Here is a 16,507-nt window from a genome sequence, read left to right on the forward strand (position 1 = left end):
AACAGCAGACCACCCATTACTTGGGTTCAAGTGGTGATACTGTGTAGGCAACTCTAGCTCAAGAGCTCTAGCGCCACCAACAGGTCAAAGTTGAATGTTTATTAACTTTTGACCCGTTCATCCGTTTTAAACAAACAAGGTATCCATGACACACGAATGCATTCAACAGCTTCTTGAAATCTAAAGGTGCTTGGTGTTATACTTTATTACATTATTGGGAAATGCACTTTATTACATTATCGGGAAGTTATTACATTATCAGGTTTTATTACATTTTCAATGGACTCAAGTGCAGATTTTTATTACATTATTGGGAATTTATTACATTATCAGGTTCTACAGAAGTTTTTCTCAGTTTTAGCTTTGGCATAGTTACTGCAGTTAGACTTTGTAGGGCAGTATAGTACTTGAGTAAATGTACTAAGTTACATTCCATGACAGATAACATGTCATGTCACTCAGTGAGTTATGGGTTGTACCTGTTTGCTGTGGTTTACAGATCAAACATATTATGACTCCCCACCCTCCTGACTCTCATCAACCGCTGCACAGTAACTTAACACAATGAAATGTTTCACTTCAAGTCATCCTTGTTGTTGGGTGTGATCCACTGCACCTGTAAGCACACCCAACAGTAATTATTCAGTGGCCACATCCTGAGTACACTCCTGCATCACTGGAGCTCATCAGATACAATCATTTCAGCTGCTGTTAACTTACTTTGTTCAGCACCCACTCTAAATAACAAGCAAATCATGATTCAGGTGAGACTCGATAGGCAGAAACATTGTTTTTCATGTAGTTTTGAGATTTTGGGAAAAACATGCATCAAATTACAACAAACTTTCCAGTTTCATTCCTATCTACAGTCATGGAAAAAAATATTAGTATAATATATTGTTTTCTTCAATTTCTTGTTCATTTTAATGCCTGGTACGACTAAAGGTACATTTGTTTGGACAAATATAATGATAACAACAAGATAGCTGATTAGAGTTTAATTTAAGAGCTGATATCTAGACATTTAACTAGATTTTCTTGATAATGATTTTGGTTATTATCAAGAAAACCATGGAAAATGTCTAGATATCAGCTCTTAAATTAAACTCTTATGAGCCATATTTGTTCATTTCATTATATTTTTCCAAACAAATGTACCTTTAGTTGTATCAGCTATAGATATTAGAGAAAACAAGGGTGGTCTAATATTTTTTTTCCCATGACTGTATGTATATTCTGAAGGTTTTTACAGAGGGCTTTGTAAGACATTTATGTTATGATTTTCTTTATGGCTGTTGATTAATTATTTTCAGATTTATGGAGTGACAAAAAGACAAAATTCCTTCTGTAAAAACCTCTGACTCTAATATGTCAATAAATTAAACAAGAATTTTGAACCTGGCTTTAACCCGACCAATTAAATATTAAAACCAAATTCAGTCCTTGTGCGATCCGGGTGCCATAGTATAATTACTTTTTCTGTCCAGACAAAAATAGTAAAAAACTAAAACAGTGCCCCCTTTTCCTTTTTTCGTTTAAAATCAAACGCGGAAAAACGGATTTTGCTATCAGCATCAAAAAACGAAATAACCAAAAAACCAAAACCAAATAACGGCAGTTATTTGGTTTTTGCAAATTCATTTTTTCATTTTTTCGTTTCTCATTTATTGATATGACGTCAGACACATCGGAGGCGGGAAAATAAAAGTCCCGTCAAAATAAAAGACCCGTATTAATAAGTACTTATTATCAAGCATTAAAAAAGGAAAAAGAAGTATCATCATTCACTGGTATAGGCTACTTTTCTCTGAACCATGCATGTTTCACATTTATTAACATAATTATTATCGATTATTGGTCTTTTTGGGCCCCAAGGCCTCATATAACTGCACATAACTTTTAATTCCACACATTATTATAGATATTATAGTTTTATAACACAATATTAAAGTGTTTAAAACTGCAACCGTTTCAAATTTACTAAATTACAATGACAAAAAAGAATAGTGGCAGTTTCATGCTGATTTGTTTTAGCAATAATTTCAACCTATTCACCTGTAGAGTCTCCCTTTTAGAAACTGCATGACTTTAAAACTCAAATATACTCAGTAGCTGAACTCATCGAATAATGTGTGAGACATTTCCCCAACAGACTGCTGGATTTATTTAGTTTGAAAACAGGAATTAAACTCAACAGAGATTCAAGCAGGTAACTCGTTCATCTGAGTGTAGCTGTTTTGTTCAGCTGATTTAAAAATGAGTCCTTCTGTGGCAGACCACAGTGACTAAAATTAAACTTCAAATTTGGCTGGCTTTGCGAGGTTACATATACCCAACTGGAAATTTGTGAGTCATATTTTCACCTTTACAGAGTCATAGATCTCAATCAAGCATATTCAAAACAGCCTTCTAATGGGACATGATGCACTGTATTGCTTGCAAAACATTCAGAAAGTTATTAGGCACTCTGAAATGACAAATGTTAAATTAAAGTTACGAGTAAAAGTTGTAGCAGGGGGTGCATAAGCTCTCACTTGTGCCACCATATTTGAAAAAAAATGATGCTATGGTAGATAAAACATGATAAAGTGCCCTTTACGGTTCCCCACCAGTGGACAGAAATGATGAAGAAGCTTCTTGGGTGGCCATAAATAGAGAAAACATGATGATACGTCTTTCAACTAGAGAAAATGAGCCCTTAGAAGGGTAATTGAGTAGAGAAAACATGATAAAAATGACTTTCTAGTAGAGAAAATGTGATAAGTATCCTTTGGGTTGGCCTTAAAATTAACAAGTGTCCACACTGGTGCCCTTTTTATTTTTTATTTTTAATCCGCCACTTTATTCCAGTGATTGAGGGTTAACCTTTTGGCAAAAGTGCACCAAATTTTCTCTACATTTGCTATAATTATGTATTTATCATTCTTTATTGATTGGTGTTTCACCATCAAAGCCACAGAGTCAAATTTCCAGCTGGGTGTTCTTTGCTTATAGTGCTTTGGGTGGCTTAGGATTGTGTGATGTGTGGTTGTGTGCTTTGATAATGTTTTCCATTAAATAATATTGTTACAGTTTAATTATATAATAAGTTTAGTGCATGATCAGTTTGATGATAAATCTAATCTGATTTGATATTATTGAACTATTGAATGACTGATTCAGTTTTGTCAGGTGTCCCAAAAGCCTTAGAAGGGAAAGTAGTTGATCACTTTGTGCTACAGATCACAGAAAAATGAATTTGATTAACCATAAAAATAAATGTTTATGCCGTTGTCCTCATGTGCATGTTTGTGCTGCTAGTACACAAATACGGATTCACAAATGTATATGCTGTCCGTTTGACAATTGCAATGCAAAAATGCACTAAAGCACTTGAGACAAACTCACTTTCCCAGCAAGGCTTTGGGGAGATCGATGGCATCCTTCTTAAGTTGACGAAGTTACGAATGAAACCAAAATTGTTTATTTTTTAGGACCCTGTTTCTAAAATCTGGGACTGATGACACACAGACAGACAGCCAGCAGAAAAGAACAGGGTCTGTGTCCTTCATTTCTCACCATCTATCACACTGTCATGCACTAAACCACCCTGTGTGTGTGTGTGTGTGTGTGCAGATGTGTGTGGTTGTGTGTGTGCATGTCTAATTTATGTACGTGCGTTCCTGTGTTTGTCCATTATTTTCTGTGTGACAGCAGCCAGCCGGCTGTGTATTTCATGTTCATGTGAACCTGGTCTCAGGAATCCGTGAAATAGCCACGGATTTGCTTAACTCAAAATCTGTGGAATAGCCACGGAATCACTCAAATTTCCGTGAAACTGACACGGATTTCGCTACAATGCAAGTTAATGACAGTCATATCCCGTGGCTATTCATGTTCCAAGTCACGTGACTTTCAAGGTCCCGGCGGTCAGAACCAAAAACATGGCGGACAGTTCTCTCATTTTTAGTGAAAATATCAATATTTTGACTTAGTTTCTGCATAAAAATGGATTTTGATCACATTTCTAGCGAGAAATATATGTTTTATTTTCTAAATATTCACTCAGTGAATGCACATAATCACTTTGTATGTTGGAATAGCCACGGGATATGACTGTCATTAACTTGCATTGTAGCGAAATCCGTGTCAGTTTCACGGAAATTTGAGTGATTCCGTGGCTATTCCACGGATTTTGAGTTAAGCAAATCCGTGGCTATTTCACGGATTCCTGTGAGACCAGGTTGGTTCATGTGTATGTGTGTTTTTTAGTGTGTCTGTATACATGCACTCCAAATGAATTGTGACTTTAATATCTGCTCCTGCTTGTTTAATGTTAGTGAGAGACAGAGCGAGCTACATGAAACTATTTCATAGCTAGTTTGCACAGTCACACGCACACACACGCCATCAAGACCTACCACAGCTTTGCAGCACATGCTCCTGCTCAAATTAGAGAGATCAGAAAGGCAGGAACTGAGCAGATGAAGAGAAGAGAGGGGAACAGAAAGACAGGAAAGAAAGAAAAGAAAGAGAGGCATTTATTGAAGGTCGTCTTTCATCTCACTGATCTCATGTTTCCTCCCTGAGGCTCTCGGAGAAAAAGAAAACCCTGTGTCTCCTGCTGAATCAATATAAGTACCGTCACTATTCTCTAAAAAAAAACATAAACTTTGTAAAAAGGGATTGGATTTGGCATTCGGAATGATTTAAGTTTCATTAAAAAAATGGAAACTTTGTCCCCTTTTAGGTTTTATTCCAGTCTGTAGGCCGTATCAAAGGAATAACTTAACCTACATTCCTTCTAACAGCCAGTAGAGGGCAACTGCACTGACAGAGTGTAGATCAGGGGTCTCAAACTCGCGGCCCGCGGGCAAATTGCGGCCCTCGTGACGATTTTTTGTGGCCCCCACCTTGATATGAAAGTTTAATGTGAGTTTTATATGAATGGCACTTTCCCGTGTTGTGTGTGGAAGGTCCCTTTAGAAACAAGCTGGAGCTTTGTTTCACTTGTTTCTATGACGACGTCAACAAAAAGAAAGGCAGCTGCTACCAGAGCGTTTATTATCTGCCGTGTTGTTGTTACTGCAAGAAGTGGAGATGTTATGTAATGTCATTTTTTTTTTTTTGGGGGGGGGGGGGGGGGGGTAATTTTGTGTCTTTTTTTTATAATGTTGTGTCTTTTTTAAGTAATTTAGTTTTTTTCTGTCATTTTGTGTCAGTTTTTTTGTAATTTTGTGTCTTTTTGGGTCATTTTGTGTCTTTTTTAAGTAATTTAGTTTTTTTCTGTCATTTTGTGTCTATTTTTAAATAATTTTGTGTCTATTTTTTGGGTCATTTTGTGTCTCTTTTAAGTAATTTAGTTTTTTCCTGTCATTTTGTGTCTTTTTTTTTAGTCATTTTGTGTCTTTTTGGGTCATTTTGTGTATTTTTTCAGTAATTTGGTTTTTTTCTGTAATTTTGTGTCTTTTTTTTTAGTTTTTTTTTTTTTTTTTTGGTAAGTTGTGTCTTTTTTAAGTAATTCATTTTTTTCTGTCATTTTGTGTCTTTTTTTTTGGTCATTTTGATACTGCCTCCAGCGGCCCCCAGGTAATTTGAGATTGAGACCCCTGGTGTAGAGAGTCTAATTGTATAGAATTCTATGAGAAAATGATCCTACTTCACTTGATTTATCACCTCAGTTAACATTCTCCTAATCAGTCTATGGCTAGTGACTACGTCCACTCCTTTTATAAAGTCTACAGTCATGGAAAATATGAATAGACCACCTTTGTTTTCTTCATTTTCTTGTTCATTTTAATGCCTGATACAACTAAAAGTACATTTGTTTGGGCAAATATAATGATAAGAACAAAATAGCTGATAAGAGTTTAATTTAAGAGCTGATATCTAGACATTTTCCATGGTTTTCTAGATAACAATTTTGGTTATTATCTAGAAAACCATAGAAAATGTCTAGATATCAGCTCCTAAATTAAACTCTTCGGAGCTATTTTGTTGTTATCATTATATTTGGCATTAAAGTGAACAAAAAAATGAAGAAAACAAAGGTCTATTACTTTATTCCATGACTGTATGTTCTGTATAGTCTAACTGCTATGCACTAATTTGTGCCATTCTGCACCATTGTATGCACCAACACTGTCTTTATTTATGAAAACAAAATATTCAGCCGCCAGGTCATAATTCACAGTATAAATACAATGGAATTTAATGCAGTAAGTGGCTCTTGGGCATTCTGTATTGCGTTTTTAATATTCTCCTGTATTTACGAGGTGCACCTGAATGCACCATGAGATCTCTCATCGGCCACCATACATGGACAGAAATACAATTGGCTCCAAAACAAAAGAAGGTAACATCTGGATCTCAAGTTACCAGAGAAACAAGCTGAGGAAACAGCAGCTCCAGCCCCTCTGCTGAAGGGCCAAACAGCATTGAAGAATCACAGATTTTAGTGTTAAATTGCATTATTCTGTGTTTTTATTGGGTTCCATTAGAGGGTCAGAGTGTTTTGTAGTGGAGGATACCTCTATGGATAATTCGGCTCCTGGTAAAAACTTGAACACTGAAGGATTTCTAACCAGGAGAAACTGACTGAAATGACGGCATTGCTCCATCTTTTGCTTTTGTTTTGATTGAGAGACTCCCAATAGCCTAGAAACCTACATATTGCATATCAAAGAGTGTAGAAAACATGGGTAAAGTGTGTCAAACTTATGTTTATGCTTATGCTTACATATGTTTCTTTAGAGATGCTTTGAATACCAAAAACCCTCCTATTGTGTTGCAGAGGGTTAGAGCTGTTGTGAAATTAGTTTCATAACACAATGTGCATATGAATCAAAATTTAGAGTTAAGATTTTTAGAAAGCAGCCACTGGGATCTTGCAGATGTGCTCCAAGCTGTTTTTCTCTGGGTGTGACTGATGAGCACTGTTGAATAGCTGCACAGATTCAGCCTCTGCATTTCTGTGGTCTGAACTCCACCTCTCCTTCTGTCTCTCTTTGTCTCTGTGAGCTGGAGATCTAGTGATCTGTCTGCACTGCTAGAAATAAGTTAGAAGAATAAAGAAGTGTGTTTGTTAGATAGTTTAAAGTTAAATGAAATGAAATTATTTCACCGATATCAACATTTTGTAAAACATGCATTTTGATTTCTGCTGTTGCGAATCAATAACAGATAGGGGTGTGACGAGATCTCTTGCCACCAGATCTCGCAAGATTGGTGTGACGGTCTAAAACCATACGTCACCTCCAGAGTCTCTAAATCCCTCTGGGGGCCTTTTTGTAATGGAGACACGCAGAGTGAGCGGACTTTTGAGAGGGCGTGGCCTGAGGCTTTCCCGGTGGCCACTTTCCCCCTAAAGGAAACACGGCTAATGCAGCAGGTCTTTATTTAGCTCACAGGTAAAGTTACGCAGCGCTGGAGTGACATAGCTCTCGCAGGATCTCAGCCAGAGTGAGCCCTGATTTCTGTAATAATTCACATTTCATCTTCTACAGAAGTTGGACTTACAAACAAACAAGTTCTATTGGTCAGTTACCAATGACATGGACAGGCCAACAGCTGTCCAAGCCTCGTTCGATGATTGTGATACACAATGTGTGTGTGTGTGTGTGTGTGTGTGTGTGTGTGTGTGTGTGTGTGTGTGTGTGTGTGTGTGTGTGTGTGTTGTCCTACAGGTGCGTATCTATGTGCTACAAAGCCTAAACATGATAAAATACAGCTTGTAGTCACATCTTCCTTTTGTGGGAACACAAACTGTGCACTCACAGGCCTGTGGGAAAGAGGAAAGCTACAGTGGAGCAAAACACATTGGTTATCTGAGCTATCGGCCTTCTTATAATTATCCAAATACAACACTAACTTTGAGTCCATTTCTTCGGATGGGTTGAGACAGTTTCATGACAGTAAAGCTCATCAGGAAAGCAGCAATGTTTTTTTTTTACCCACTGCCTGCTAACAGAATATTAAGTTGTTTCCCCTTCAGTTCCTGAAGCCTTGTCAATTTGGCAGATACAACATTTTTCATCCAAAACAAGTGATATTGCAGTCAGTCAAGGTCAGAAGGTATCTGTCAGGATGATGGATGGAGAAGCAATAGGTCGGGAAGAAATGCACCTTTTAGCTCCACACACACACACACACACACACGCTCAGCAGAAAGAGATTTGGCGATGAATGATGAGCTGGCATTGAAAGCATTAATATATCATTAGTATTGATCGCCATCAGACCCCCTGCTTTGACTTACATACACACACACACACACACACCCACACACACACACACACACACACACACCTTCAGATACTGTACAGGCACATGTGAACAATCTCACAGATACAGCAAATCTAGTCCAACTTCATCACACACACACACACACACACACATATGCACACTTCTCCAGTATTGAGTTGTGGTTAAGCAGCCTATAGTGGCCCAGCAGGCTTCCATCTGTGTGTAGATCAATAGAGAAAGCTCTCCTGCCCTGATGATGAGCAAAGACCACTCCCTTCTACAAAGACAAACACCATTCAGCAGTGGTAATGCAGCAGCAACAGTGCCGAGTGAAAACAGTGAATAGTACTGTTTGTTTTTTACCTCATGAACTCATTCACATTTCTACAGGCTGTATTTCAGAGAAGTTGTTGCCCGAATACATTCTATGAATGTATTTTAAATCACCCCAACCTCAAAATAACTTGTAACCGACACTGAGTGTTTGCTAAAATGAGCACATCTAATCATTGACTGTGTAGTAGCCATTGCAGGTGGGCCCACATGCTGGAAACAGTTTTGTTTTTTTGTTTTTTTAATGAAAAAGAAAGTTGAATGGGCCTTTCTCTCAGTGTCAAACACAGGTGTAATTTATGACACCATTTACTGCTGCAGGCCATTGCAATAATTGGTGCAGCAAACTGTTATTAGTGATTATGTTATTAGTTCCACCTGTGCTTTTCCTGCTACAAGTCGGAACGTCTGCTGTCATAAATCAGACTCATATCAGAATGCGAAATTTTTGGGTTATAATTGAGTTATAACTAAAAATGTACTCCTTGATGTCTGTTTTTTCTTGTGACACAGTTTTAGATTTCAATTTTGCTTTATTTCAGAGAAATAAATTGCAGTAGCTACAAATCCAACTCAGAACCAAAGCAGACAGCAGTAATTGCACTTATATACACACACACACACACACACACACACACACACACACATATATTAATTTAAACGTAAAACCAAAGCAGACTGCAGTTCCTTCACTTTGTGTGGCCTTGTATTTCTTCATTGTGTTGAATAGTTGAGACAAGAATAATAGAAATTATAAGCTTGTTTGATTGGGAAATTATTTTTTTATCTAGATAGTGATTAAGTAAAAAAAAAAAGTGAGATAAAATTATATTAAGGCTAAAACATAACATTACTGTATGATATTAAGTCTAAAATACACAAATCTTTGAATAGAGTTGTTAAACACTTTAAAATACACTTGTGAAAAAATCAATTTGAAAGTGTTCACTCAAAATAAAATATAAAAGTTGAAAGAAGACAACAACATTGTCGTTACTGCACTCTGTTTTTGTTTTTCTATGAGAACCTTTTACAGCATTACAATACCAGAGTTCAGTAACTACATTTTTGGGGTCAAAGGTCAAATAAATTGTCATGACTTTTGGGCATAAATTTTACATCATCATCACATGTAGAAATAAGTGTCATATTGCTTAACTACCTACCAGTGTAACCGTATGCTGTAATTGCGCATAGTCAGTGTACGTACAATAAAAGTGTGTGTTTTTGCCGCTAACATGCTATAAATACTATTGTTGGTCCACAAAGCACTGACTGCCTTAGGGCCAAATACATTTCTGATCTTCTGCTTAGCTACAAACCAGCCAGAACCCTCAGATCATCAGGGACAGGTCTGCTCTGTGTTCCCAGGGTCAGAACTAAACATGGAGAGGCAGCATTCAGTTTTTATGCTCCACATTTCTGGAACAAACTCCCAGGAAACTGCAGGTCTGCTGCAACTCTTTTAAATCAACTAAATGGACTAAATTTTATATCTGATGTTGATAAAATTTTATATTTGAATATCATTTCATCTTAAATATTTTATCTGCCCGTTTTCAGTCTTAAAATTGTATATTTGAATGTAATTACATATACACTGCAAAAAGCCAGCTCTAAAAAACAAGGTAAAAAAAAGTACAAAAATTAGGTGTATTTTGCTTAAAAATAGCAAAATTATCTGCCAATGGAACAAGAAAATGTGTCTTGTCAAGACTTTCCAAAACAAGTACAAATATCTAATCTCAATGAACCCACAAATACCTTAGAATTAGTAGTGCATTTTTCTTGATTCTAATGAAATACACATGAAATATTCTTGAATTAATAATGAGTAAATGCTAGAGCCATCATCTTGACATAATGATATGCATAGGCATTATATTTCTAGACACCAGCAAAGTCAGACTAAAAACCAGCGTACTTTTCTTGATACAGCTACAAAGATTTTTATCTGTATGTATAATATTTTTCTTAAAATTCTTGAAATATGGCAAAATCCATGGAGTCTTTTTATCAAACAAGTGAAACAGTCTAAAATAAAAACTGCTGACTAAGAAGAACTATCTTATCAGAAAAAAAATAAGCATATATCCCCTTGATCTAAGATATTTAATCTTACTTAGATTTCAGTTTTTGCAGTGTATGTCTCTTTCTAATTTTTAAATTCTTTGTGTAAAGCACTTTGAATTGCCTTGCTGTTGTAGTTAGAGAGTTGTAGTTAGAGAGTTGTAGAACAGAAAGCTACTGTTATCTAAAAGATTTTCAATGTCATGCTGAATATTTAGATAAATTTGAAAATGTGGATGAGTGGGACCTGCTGCTGCTGCTGCTGCTGCTTGATATTAAAATGATTATACCGATCTGAGCCTGTCAGTGGCAAAAACAAGCACTTTTAGTTGGTGCTGCACATTTGTTCTTGCTGCATCTTCACTGCTGGCTGCATTGGACTCACTCAATGTGGAGCCGATTTAAAAAATTGTTTTTCTTATTATGTGATCCAAATTATAAAGCTGATCTTAAACTGTTTTTACAACTTCAAAATGTGGGGCAAGGCAGAAAAGCTTTGGGAGCTATTGCATCATACCAACATAAAAAAAGTGTATAAAAGTGTGAAAGTCAAAATATTACCATACCATAATATTGTAATGAATTTTACATATTTGACAGAATTTAAGTCATTGACAAATTGAGCAATTATAAATAAATCAATCAATCAATCAAACTTTTTTTCATACAAAAGAAATGTAAGAAAAAAAAACAGAAAAACAAGTAAACAATATAAATTAATTATATAAAATAAATAAAAATAAAGTAAGGTAAGATAAAATAAAATAAAACCAAAAGTAAATAATAATAATAATAATAAGTGAAAAAGCTAGATAAAAAAGATGAAATAATAATAAAAATTAATTAAAAAGTAAAGCATGATTATATATATATATATATATATATATATATATATATATATATATATATACTAACAAATAATAGCAAGTAAATAAAAGAGAAGATGTTGTAACACTGAGATGCTTGGGAAGAAAAATATTGAAAAATGGTTGCAAGTAAAAGCCAAATTAAGTCTTAAGTTTGCTCTTAAATTAAAATTAGTTAAACTAAGATATTAGTTCAAATGGTCAAACTAATGAAAGTGGTTGTTTCATTTGTAGCATGATGCAATAACATGCTTAATGACTTGCTGCTAATATGTAAAAATCCCAAGAAGTAACATCTTATTAGTCCCTGTTTACCTGACGTCTAGCTCTACATGTGACTGTAGCAGTTTTGATACAGTGGGAGAAAGTTTGCCATAGCAGACAGACACAAACTGGAGTCAGTCTGGCTGTGAGGAGTCAAAATGGTAGTATGACATACTGTATGTGTGTGTGCATGTGACTGTGTGTATGTTGCTATTATGGTGAGTCATTGAGATGACACAAGCTACATTCCAGTTGAACTAAGCAACCCCTTTACTATCTCTGTCTGCATTTCTGTCTGCGCTGCTCTCTGCCTCACCTCTCCCCTCGCTTTATCACCTCCCCCCCTCCCTGCTCCCCTTAAGTGTAAACATATAACCACAAGTATTTTTTTAAACAGCAGGAGCAGGTCAAGCCACGGGCTCAAACACACCCAGTGAAGAAATATATTTAAGAGTCTTGTCATACTGATGGCTTCTAATGATGACCTAATGATGGACTTGGTGTGTGTGTGTGTGTGTGTGTGTGTGTGTGTGTGTGTGTGTTTTGTCAGACAGCCGGCATGTCTGCCAATGTATCTGTCTGTCTGTCTGTCTGACTGTCTGTCTGCCAGCTACTGTACCTTGACTAAAATATCCTACTAAAGTCACTAAAGTGTATAAACAGCAGCAGTGAGCCTGGTCATGACGGAGTGCTCTGGCCTCCTCTAGTGACACCTTGTGGTACTGCAACGTCTCTTTTTTTGACACATTGGTCTATTCTGCCCTACAAGGTCTAACTGCAGTAACTACATTTTTGGTCGAAATTGAGTTATAAATTAAAAATGAACTCCTTGATGTCTGTTTTATCTTGTTACAAAGTTTTAGATTTCAATTTTGTTTTATTTCAGAGAAATAATGATATAAAAACCACAAAAATTCAACTCAAAACCAGGCATTTGGAAAAGGGTTCATGAGATTATCACAGAGGGCATAAGAGTGGATTTTGAGTTCTGCCCCAGTCTTTACATATTAGGTAACCCTAAACCCATGGCCCATATTGTAAAACCCTTAACCAGCTGGAATCAGACAAGTATAATGATTGGTAAACAGATGATAATGAGAAAGTGGAAAGATGCAGGGGGCTCGGTGTTTCAAGACTGGCTTACAGAGTTAGGCAAAGTAGCTGCTTTTGAAAGGATATCAAATAGTATAACAAATGATATTGATAAATCACATGGGACAATGAATAGATATGAATTAGTGTGGTGGTTGTCTCCTGTTAAGACAGTTTAACATATTGAGAATTGATTAATTTGACCTGTCTTGGATTTCTTATGTACTTATTTTTATTTTATTGTTTTTACTTTTTGGTTTTATTGTCATAAGATTGTGTATCTTAATTTTGCCTTGTTTTCTTTTTCTTTTAACTGGTTTCTAGGTTGGTCTTGTAAAAAATTAAAAAACTCAATAAAAGTTGAATCATAAAAAAAAAAGAAAACCATGTTAAATATTTAGATATCAGCCCTTAAATTAAACTCTTATCAGCTATTTTTTGTAATTATATTTTTCCAAACAAATGTACCTTTAGTTGATAATAATATAATAATAATAATAATAATAATAATTAATAATAGTTAATTTTTCCATGACTGTGCGTGCTATCTACTAATGACCTGCTATCTCCCCCACCCCTACCCCTCTATTAAAGGGTGTTAACTGCATCGATAAAAGATTCATAACTGGTGTTTAAACAGTAGATACTTCACACAGCATATGTAAATATGCCTGTGTCTATAAACAGTTTTAAACAGGTTACCAATATATAGTACACCTGTACTTAATGTATTTTCTCTTTCTCTCTCTGATCCCTTTCTTGCTATCTTTCATGTGCCTTTTCTCTCTTTTATTTCTTTCCACATCCTTCTCTTTTACTCTTTCATCCTTCCATCCCTCTCTCTCCCCAGTCCAGAAGACAGCAGGACCCCAGCCCTGGCTCAAACATGGCCAACGCTGACGTGGAACACAAGATGCGCTGAGGAGGCAGAAGATGAGGAAGTAGTGGAAGGAGGAAGAGGAAAAAAACATGGGCTGGCTGTACATTCACTTTCAATACAATCCACTGAAAAAAAAATCAACTGAAATTGCAATTGTTGACCAATTGTTCACCATTATTTCCTAACAGGTTTGATATCACATTTACATGCCAAACATTTTTGACATATTTTAAAGTAAAAGAAAAGAAACTTTCTGAAAGTATTGTATTGAAAATGAACCAAGCTCTAAAACAGAAGGATTAACAGGAATATGGACACAACACACCTGGTCAAAACTTAGGTTTTTTTTTTAAACAGAGGAAGGAACAAAAGCAGTTGGATTAGCATTAAATTGCAAATGTGACACCTCCAGAGTTGTTTCTTGGGTGTTTCAGAGATATCAAGTAGAGATGAAATCATTCAAAAACTTCTATGTTTTTTGTCCAGGTCATAAATGATTTGATGGCTATGGGTAGATGTAGTACCAAAAGTATATTTTCTATTAATACAGGGGTTGCAAATATATATATATAGAGAGAGAGAGTTGAGGAGGAGAAGTAAAAACAGAATACAGAAGGAGCAGAGAAAAAAGTGGTTCGGCTCAGGGTCATGGTCAGGGCTTATTGGTCAGGATTACCACAAGAGCATGCATTTAAAGTGAAGTGTTGGCAGTTTGTGAAAAAATAGAAAGAAAAACATTGTGTCTACATTGTTCATTGTTGTACAACACTTCACATTTGTGTGCATGCCCAAATTTACCTAGCTCACTTCCTGAAACCTGCTGTTTTCTTAGACCAAAGTTCACTTTGCTGGAAGGGGAGGGAGGAGGGAGGGTGGGGGGGAGGGAGGGATGGGATTAAAAAAGGGGGAAACTTGAGTTTTAAAGGTGGGCAGGTGGGAGGAGGGCCTCCAGAGAATATTGTAGACAGGTTGTAGGATTAAGAAGTGTTTGCAGTACTATAAATTTCATGATCTTCTTAAAACATGACTATAGAATCATGGGTTATGTAGCAACAACCTTGAGGCAGGACGGTTAACAATAAAACTGCTACAAACTCTGCTATCTTGGGCTCAGGAAGCAATCAGAAAATGATGGGATCTTTTTGGGGGGGATGCAGGGGTGGTGGGGGCGGGGGATAAATGTCCTCTGTCCTCTGAGGGGTTTTGCACTATGTGATACAATCAGATTTCTTCCCTACATGGATTTTCTTTATATGCATGAAACCAAACACAGGCCTACCTATGTTCTCTATTGTTCCCTATGCAGCTGATTTACCGTGAGAGCACTCCCTTTGCAGCTCTTAGATAAGGAATAACTGGGCGATTTAACATTACATACTTAAGTCAAAATAAGTCAATGCTGACTTCTAGTTTCACATGAGATACAGTCATGGAAAAATGATTAAATCACCCTTTTTCTTCAATTTCTTGTTTATTTTAATTCCTGGCACAACTAAAGGTAGATTTGTTTGGACAAATATAATGATAACAACAAAAATAGCTAATAACAGTTAAATTTAAGGACTGATTTCTAGGTTAACCAAAATCATTATCAAGAAAACCATGGAAAATGTCTAGATATCAGCTCTTAAATTAAACTCCTATGGACTATTTTGGTTGTTATCATTATATTTGTCTTAGCGAATGTACCTTTAGTTGTACCAGGCATTAAAATAAACAATTAATTGAAATAAACACAGGTGCTCTAATAATTTTTTCCGTGACTGTATGAACAGCGGCTGAAATATGTGCCACCAGAAACTGAATTTGAATTATTTATATTAAATTATATTTGCAAAATTCAATTTAAATATTTTCTGCGGGTAATTGAGGCAGAGCAATCGAGTGCAGATACACAGAGCGCCTCTTCGGCCAATCAGCACCTCCGTTTTCTTTTTGAAACATTTGTTGCCACTCGCAAGGAATGGCCGAAGAGGTGCTATGGCAACAAGGTGGCAAAAAATGTTACAAAAGAAAACAGAGGTGCTGATTGGCCGAAGAGGCGCCGTGTATCTTCGTCGCAGAAAATTGAATTGAAATTGAAATAGAATTTTGCGACTTGAATTTGAATTGTGAGAACTGAATGTTCAGTTCCAATATAATCAATACAGTTTCAAATTACAATTCAGATTCAGTTTTTCAATGCAATGATTCAAATTGAACAATAAAAATTCAAATTATGTGATTAAAATTCAGTTTTTTAATGCAATTATTCAAGTTAAGCAATTCAAATTGAAATATAAATAATTCAAATTCAGTTTCTGGTGGCACATATTTCAGCCCATACGCATACCCTACACATCAGATGCATGTGTCATATCACTTCTGTCACTAAGCATTAATGTGGATTGCAATCAATGTTAATGCAAGTAATTTATCAGTTCAGATTACAGACTGGAAAGTCTTTGTTCCCAATCCAGTACGTCTACTGATCGATCAGCCGCCCAGATATCCCTCATCATTAAAGGACTGAAAAAGCCTAAATGCAGTTAAAGTACTATTCCCTGTCCTTTTACAGCACTAGTGTAATGAAATGGTATGTTTTGTTATCTCTTTGTTTGTGTGAAAGTCATGATGTTTACTTTTTATATTACTTCTTGCCTCTGCGTATGTATTCATTTTTGTTCATCTTTCAGCTTTGTTATGAACTAGTAGTAGCAGCGTTAGGCTATTTTATGAAAAGTTGAGTTGAAAATTACAAAATGTGTCAAGAAATTTGGGAGTTTTGAGGAGTTTTGTT

The 16,507-nt window shown here is 35.9% G+C and overlaps 1 protein-coding gene across 3 annotated transcripts in view; it reads left to right on the top strand.

The window, feature by feature from the left end:
• Positions 1 to 15,209, top strand: part of cbfb (core-binding factor subunit beta) — a 59,385-nt gene extending 44,176 nt beyond the window's left edge. The window contains exons 6-7 of one of the 3 annotated variants that reach the window (XM_059334657.1): positions 3,474 to 3,536; positions 13,699 to 15,209. In XM_059334657.1, the coding sequence (XP_059190640.1) occupies positions 3,474 to 3,500 (27 nt within the window). In that variant the 3' untranslated portion in view covers positions 3,501 to 3,536; positions 13,699 to 15,209. The remainder of the gene's footprint in view (positions 1 to 3,473; positions 3,537 to 13,698) is intronic. The other 2 variants (XM_059334658.1, XM_059334656.1) reach the window with 2 other exon arrangements.
• Positions 15,210 to 16,507: the final 1,298 nt, after the last annotated feature.

Source organism: Centropristis striata, chromosome 6, assembly GCF_030273125.1.
Source record: "Centropristis striata isolate RG_2023a ecotype Rhode Island chromosome 6, C.striata_1.0, whole genome shotgun sequence".
Classification (NCBI taxonomy): Eukaryota; Metazoa; Chordata; class Actinopteri; order Perciformes; family Serranidae; genus Centropristis; species Centropristis striata.